This window comes from Mus pahari, chromosome 13, assembly GCF_900095145.1.
Source record: "Mus pahari chromosome 13, PAHARI_EIJ_v1.1, whole genome shotgun sequence".
Classification (NCBI taxonomy): domain Eukaryota; kingdom Metazoa; phylum Chordata; class Mammalia; order Rodentia; family Muridae; genus Mus; species Mus pahari.
Genome location: NC_034602.1, coordinates 63,970,532 through 63,978,364, shown reverse-complemented (window position 1 = coordinate 63,978,364; position 7,833 = coordinate 63,970,532). Strand labels below are relative to the sequence as shown.

At 43.6% G+C, this 7,833-nt stretch overlaps 1 protein-coding gene across 1 annotated transcript in view; it reads right to left on the bottom strand.

The window, feature by feature from the left end:
• The window catches only part of Spata18 (spermatogenesis associated 18), a 32,705-nt gene that overhangs the window by 20,734 nt on the left and 4,138 nt on the right, over window positions 1-7,833 (bottom strand). The window contains exons 2-4 of the mRNA XM_021211080.1: window positions 4,878-4,983; window positions 4,592-4,701; window positions 3,105-3,211 (exon numbers count right to left, since the gene is read on the bottom strand). Coding sequence (XP_021066739.1) covers window positions 3,105-3,211; window positions 4,592-4,701; window positions 4,878-4,983 — 323 coding nt within the window. The remainder of the gene's footprint in view (window positions 1-3,104; window positions 3,212-4,591; window positions 4,702-4,877; window positions 4,984-7,833) is intronic.

The following is a 7,833-nucleotide window of genomic DNA, read 5'->3' as shown; positions in this document are numbered from 1 at the left end:
TTACCCCATAGTCATACCACAGACTCTCAGGGCTTCCTCTTCCACTGTCTCTCACATTTACCCCATAGTCATACCACAGACTATGAAATGTGTTACTCATCTTTACTTTTAGCACCTTTAGGTCCCCGTGACACAGATCTTTGTGAAAGATGAAAGATGAAATGAATGGATGGCTAAACAGGATGTCTAAAGTCTAAAAGGGTGCTGGACTAGAAATGTCTTAATATGACTGTTACAGGTTGAAGGGGAATTAGATTGTTCTAATAAAATTTGGATCTGTTACAAATTTTAAAGGTAAATATGAAACAAATGACTTTTTTTTTAATCAAAAGAGAACTGAAGAGAATGAACAGCAGCCAAGAAAATGGACCAAGAAGAAAAATGCAGACATGGAGATGAAATATGCCCCCCTCCTTATACACAGCATGGGGTATGTGCACAACTACACACTCACAGGCACATGTACTCATTTAACCTGCTTGGATGACATGAAGCATAGTTAAGACAGATAGAGATACATTCTTGAACTAGAAAACTGTTTTAGTCAGGTTAATATATTTTATTTAAATGATTTGTGGTGAGTTTCTTTCTTTTTTCTTTTTCTTTCTTTTTTCTTTTTTTCTTTTTTCTTTTTTTTTTTTTTTTTTAGCGAGTTTCTGAGATAAAGCATACTCAGACTCCATCCTTTGGGAGATGTTAAAGAAAGAACAGAATAAGAACCAAAGAAGTGTTTAAACAAAACTAAGCAAGATAAGAACATGTCTGGAAGGAAAACAAGTCACTTGGAAGTGATCAAGAAAATGGAACTCGTGAGATGACAGGTGTGTGGATGTGGTGGGCACTCTCTTTACAGAAACGTCCATTCACCTGCGTGGTGATTTGAATAAGAATAGAACCCACAGGCTCACATATTTGAATGCTTAGTCATCCAATGGCAGTATCTGGAAGGATTAGGAGGTGTGGCTTTGTTGGAGGAGGTGTGTCACTGGGGGTGGGCTTTGAGGTTTCAAAAGCCCGAGCCAATCCCAGTGTCTCTCTCTCACTTCCTGCTGCCTGTGAATCCAGATGTGGAACTCTTAGGTAATTCTCCAGCACCATGTCTGCCTGTGTGTTGCCATGTTCTCCACTATGATGACCGTGGACTAAACCTCTGAAACTGTAAGCCAGCCCTAATTAAATACTTTCCTTTATAACAGTTCACAGCTATACAGTACTGGCTGAGACAACCCAGTTTCCTGGCCCTGTCACTCATTAAGAGTGATGTGAGACCCATTCAACTCACAAAAGGGAAGTAGGAAATCCCAGCCCCATCTTTGCTGGCAGACATCAAAACTCAACCAATTCTAGGAGCTTTCCTTTAAAATTAGAGAAAACATAGAACCTTCATCACTTGAAGCAGCCGCCAGCTAACGGAACCAGACAAGCCCCGATTCAGAAGCCAGCCATAAGACACTAGTCCCCAGAGGGGAACAAGGCCACAAGGACCACAGGGCAGTACAAGACCCCAAATGGCACACCTTCAGGATGCCCAAGAGTAGAGCAGGGAGAGAGTCCCATAAAGAGGCAAGCCATCTCAGAAGGGAAATGGCTCCTGGAACTTAGTAGACACTTTATACAAAGAGGATTATAATAAACAAGGCAAACCCGTGCCACCTAGAAATGGCGGATGGAGAGATCAGCTAACATGGGTCGAAACACATCAGAGCCCTTCAGAGGAACTCAGCCTTTGTGTGTGTACATTTGCCTGCTGCATAGATGTGTGTAGAGGTATATCCACACAAAAGCATGTCTGTCTGGATCAAGTATGTCAAAATGTTGACAGAGTGAGCTAACATGACTTGCACCTTTACATTTCTATTTCTACATATTTGCGAAGAAATTTTGTATTGTTTTTGTTTCCATGTAGAAAGAAAAAAAATGGGAATTTTATCACAGAAAAAGATGGAGAGACATACACTATTCCACCCCTGACTGTCCATGGTAGGAATGAAATGGACGCTGGGGATTGAGTTTTTTGGGGGGTTTGTTGCTGTTTTAGTTACGCATGTTGAATGGTGTCTCATATAAATTGCTTACCTTCTTCGAGTTCAGACCCAAAGTGTGAGATTTCTTTGCAGTGATTCCAGAAGCTTATCCTGACAGTTATTTCTGCTACCTGACATTGCTTAACTTTATTATATTGTATATTATATTATATATAATAGCTAGTTATTCCAAGATATAAATGTTCCCTTAAAAGAGGATTTATAGATAGACACTGTGACGGTCATTGTTTATCATCTCGGCAGGATCTAAGAGATAAGTTGTATGAATGGTGGTATATGCCTTTGTATCTTATCTCTATCTCTTGGAAGGCAGATGTGGATGGATCTCTGAGTTTAAGGCCAGCCCTGGTCTACATCTTGTCCAAAAAAAAAAAAAAACCACAAAAACCTAGGCTGTAAGGCATGCCTGTGAGGGATTATCTAAGTTAGGGTGAGCTGAAGAGGGAAGAAGTAACCACCAGACTAAATGGAACGGGAGACAGGAGCTGTGCCCAGCGTCCATCCCTCTGCTGCTTAACTGTGGGTACAGGGTGAGCAGCCGCTCCCTGATTCAGCTGCCAGGCCTCCTCTGCTGTGATGGACTGTCCTCCTTATACTGAGTCGAAATAAACCCATTCTCCCTTACACTGCTTAAGCCGGTTCTTGCCAGATATTCTGTCTCAGCACAGAGAACAGTAACTGATAAGGTGTCTCTGTCCCTCTCACAGTTCCCAGCTGTCCACTTTGCTTCATCTTTCCCCTTAATCCTCCTCCTTCTGCACACTCTCTGATGACTAACAGATTGGTATCTAATGATCTTTATTTAAAATATGAGCTGTCAAGGGAACAATACAGATGGACATGAAGAAGAGACACTGGGTATATGTATATGTGTGTGTGTGTATATATATATATATATATATATATATATATATATATATACACACGCACACACATGCACATGAACTTATTTGCAAACACCCACATTTTATATAACCCATTATTCTCTTTCCACACTTAAAAAGTAATTAATTTTAGAACAATTCCGTTTGAAAAAAAGATAACTTGCATTCCTCTTACTCGTCTTGAACCTGGTTTGGTTGATTCTCTGAGAACGTTTCATCGTCTGATTGATGTTGGTCCTGACCCAGAGAACTGTCTCTGTTTTTGCTTCTCAGTGGGAAATCCTGGAAAGAAAAACAAAGTAATGCAGACATTGAAAAAACGACACAGACCAGAACATTGTGCTAAGCGAAAGAAGCCATCCGCAAAAGAGCATGGCTCCTTTTGTGTGAACTTCTACAGCAGGAACCGTCAGTCCAGAATGACGGAAACTGGAACAGTGGCTGCTTCAGAGGTGGCACCAAGCAGGCTAGGAACAGGGGTGGGGATGGCAAAGGGGGGCACTGATGGTTTGCGGATGGGTACAGGAATACTCAATACTCAGGAACACTTATATGTGTTCCTTGTTCAAAACGCATCTGCTGTGGGTTTCGCTGAATATAAATTACAACTTGATTTTAAATGAGGACTTTAAAACACCATTCTATACCATCTCTATGCTCAGAATTTAAAAAAAAAAGAGTTTGAAGCGCAGCCCTAACTTCTGTACCCGGAATAACACCCACAGGAAATAAAACTCTTACCAGCCTAAGTCCTCAAAAAATATGAATGACAACTGGCATCTCTAGGTAGAGAGAAATCTTACCATGTGCCAGGTTCTCTGCAAAGAGAGAGGACTGTTTTGTTTCTGTATACCTACCACATTTTTAAAATCGGGATCCTACCACTAAATTGGCAAAATTATTGTCCCCTTTTGGCCAGTAAGTATATGTAAACATAAAAATTTACAACTTTCCCAAGATCTGCAGAGAGTATGGGTTTCTCTCCAGTTTGGCTCAATCCTTCAGCTACAACACGTTTCTTGGTCAGAACAGCCCACTTTAACTACTTCCATTTTTAGAAGGAATCTATAATAAACCCAATTAAACATTTGGAAGCAAAACTACTCCCCACCATGGGATACAGTATAGCTGTCCTGTCTCTCTCAAGAGTGCACAGGTTGGAAGCTCGAGCCCTGGTGTAGCCAGGTGATACTTAGGACCTGATGGGAGAAGCAGTTAGAACATGGAAGGCCAGACATTCTCACAGGACTCTGGCTGATTCTCAAGAGAGTTATTGAAGGAGTGAGCCTGGCTCCTCCCACATTTTAGCTTTCTGTCTTGCCATGTGATCACCCCCTCCCATACACACTGCCACCAATGTAAAGCTGCCTCCTGCGGGATGCTCCACACCATGCCGCTTGGTCTTTCAGACTCCAAGAGTATAAAGGAAATACACTTATGTGTACATCAGCCACCCTGGAGGAGCTTGTTGTCACAACAGGAAATGTCATAAGACAGATACCTTAATTAAGGTGTCTACTGCCTTTCCCGTGTGGGAAGTTTAGATGATGTCTAAAAGCTAACACTGACCATTGAAAGTCCCAGGCCCCAGTGAGGACACTTTGCTTAGCTGTCCCATCTTGAAAGTTTCAGTTTCATTGTGCTGTCCTTGGGCATCCCTACCTGACAAATCTCAGTCTCAGCCGTTTTCCCCACGTTTAGAGAACTGAAGGACGTCTGCAGCAAGGGCAAAAGGCGACACTTGATTGTCTCCACGCCTTCATTATTTCCCCCTAAGAGAATGAAAAGGAAATATCAGCAGGGGTTGATGGGGAGGGATCTCAGCCAGAGGACAAACACACACACACACACACACACACACACACACACACACACACACACACACACACACTAAAACTTAGAGCAAACAGAAGAGGATATGGGTGTGGGAAGCTGAAGCTGCCCTCACCTTCTTGGGCCGTCGCTGTGAGGATCCCAAAGAGCTGTGCCTGCACTTTAGCAACTTGTTCGATGAGTTCGATGCAATAATTTAGATTTTGATCACAGGAGTTTGTCTGTAACGTCGAAACAGAAGATATCAGTACAGTATGGTTTCCGGAACCCACTGCAAATAGGCAAGAGCCTGTATGATCCGGGGGCTACTAAGTTCTGATAGGCTTGGACAGAGACTGCTGGGCACCACCCAAATAGAGTGCCCTGGACACGTGGCCAGGATTGATCTGTGTGGCCCACGCAACTTAAGAACTGAGTTCAATTCATGGTCTGGAAAGTGATGTGTACTATGACCAGGTCTGACAGAGAAAAGTCACCTGAGAAATCTTGGTTCTGGATTTCCAGATCTGTCCACTAAATGCAGAGGAAGCATGGTAAATCTCTAAGGGGAAAGAGGAGTGTGGACCCTCAAGACACGCCCCCCCCCCAAAGCTATTGACCTGACAAACACTGGCACTGAACTGACAACTGGCTATGAAGGCTGTTTTGTGGATGTGTGAGCCACTGAGGTTTGGGGAATTATTTTCATAGCAATGATTCTACTCAGTAGAATCCTGAAAGACAGAAAAAATAAATCCCCTTATGAACTGAAGACACCGTTTACACCACAATACACATTGCTGACTTGTTTATTTGCATTGCCGATTAATTCATCCTGTACTTCACATGGAGTTTCTAACATTTATGCAGAGTCTACAACTCCTCCTTTAACATCAAGGAGATACTCTGCTAGGCAAGGGATACAGTGGGGAGCAAGATGAAAGGAAGCCCACGTCTACCAGCTGAAAACCAATGGCAGGGAGCAGGAGGGGCATCAAGTCCACTGAAGAGCCACCATCTTGGAAAGCCAGGGAAAGTCCTGAAGTGTGTGAATGAAATAAGACAACTAGATAGTTTGGTGAGGAACAGGGGGCCATATTGGATGAGGCATCCTTTCAGGCGTAACCATGAAACACTAGAAGGCCATGTGGGCCTCTTAGTTTATATTCAGCTTTGATCATTATTTGATGTTCACAGCTAAACCTCAAACCGATTCCAATACTGGAAAAAAAGGAACAGAATCACAAGCAAGCAATAAATCCTGTGAGTTCAAACTACATAGATTTATGTCGGAAGTTACCCAAACTTGCTGAATGGGCATATTTCCCATCCCATATGGTAGAGATGCTAATACCCTGCAATGTGTTAGGAGAAAGAATCTAAACAAACTATACTTAGCTCTTCAAGAAGCAGAAGGCAGCTGTGAGACGGTATGTAGCAGTGAAAGGAGGCGGGGCTTAGGAATCGGGCAACCCTGGGCTCAAATCTCATTCTCCACTGATAAGATTTTAAGAAAGAATGTTTAAATGAGATGCTCTGTATCCCCAGATTTAGGAAGCAATGAACTTTCTCAACCTTCTTCAAGCATAGATCTTAAATGGCAAGTGTGTCTGTGGCACCCCACTACCTGCTTCCATGCTGGGTCTGGTATCCAAAGGAGAGTTTGTGTACACACCTCAAATATTCAATCAGGACATCCCAAGACATGCTACAACATGCCCAGCTCCCCACACAAAGCATTGCACAATTACACGTTATCAAGTCAGCCCCACCATCTGATAAACAGAGAAAGGGTAAGAATTAAAGTGCACTCTGTCCAGAGCACGGAGTCTCCAGATTCCTTCACTCATAAGTCCCAGGCTCCCAGTCTACCTAGAACCTTGGATTGGCAGCCCCCCCCCATCCCCCGTGCCAAAGTTACTTTAAAATTAAACCTGTTGACTGATGAGCTCAGCAACTGATGAAGTGAATGGAGAATGAGAGGCAAATGGGCTCTAAATGATCATCCCAGACTATACCAATCAAGTGTTCTGTGTAGGCAGAAACTAGGGGCTGAAGGAAACCAGCTCTGGGGATGAGAAAGGGAAAGTGAAGTGGGGAGAGGAGGAGAAGGGGAGACGAGGGAGGGCATCTCAAGAGATGGAGCAGCAAGCAGCAGTAAGGGTGCATCTTGAGAATGTACCTCCTTTATTCAAAGACTCGACAGACAGCCTGAACCCACCACAAGAAGAGTTCTGGGTTTGATCCACTTATGAAAACGCCAACAGGACAAACAAAGGCAGGTGGCCGCCTGACAAGGTCACAGGTGTGCCTTGCTTTACAAAACTAATTGTAGGGACAGATTTTGTAGAGTTCCCATCAGAGTGACTCTAGAGGAGAGGTAGAGTGTGTAGAACAGTGACTGGGTGTTGGGATAGAGGAGGAGAGTAAGTCTGAAGGGGAGGTCAGGCCGACGGATGTTGAAAGATGTAGCCATGGGACTCCATCATTAATCATATCTATATCAACCAAGATCCCATTGATCCTAGCATTATCTAAGGGCAATGAGTTTGGCCTTGGCAGTTCAGGGTCCCAGCAGGACTCTCAGATGGAAACAGAAATGTCTTATGAGTCTCTAGCTGAGCCTCTATTCCCTCTCAAGACATATACCTTACAGAATGATCCTCAACATAACCCAATACCTTAACTACCTTTACCACCAGAGACTCACCAAAGCAGGAAAGTGAAGTTAGGTCATTTGAAGGGAGGATGGCTCAACTGGGCTCTACACTGCTTCCCACGAGCTCAGCATGCGAGAGATGCTTCCTACCACAACTCTAGAGGCAGGATTGAGGGTGTGGCTTTGGATGGGAGAGCATAGAAGCCCATGGAAGTGAGCTCACAGGGAAGAGACAAGATGGGGAGAGCACACTCGGGTCAAGAAGGAGGACCATCTTGCTGGGTCAGAAGTGAGGTGAGGAAGAAAGGACAGTAAAGAGCTAAACTGATGGTGAAAAGGAGGAGGGGAAGAAGAAGAAGAAGAAGAAGAAGAAGAAGAAGAAGAAGAAGAAGAAGAAGAAGAAGAAGAAGAAGAAGAAGAAGGAGGAGGAGGA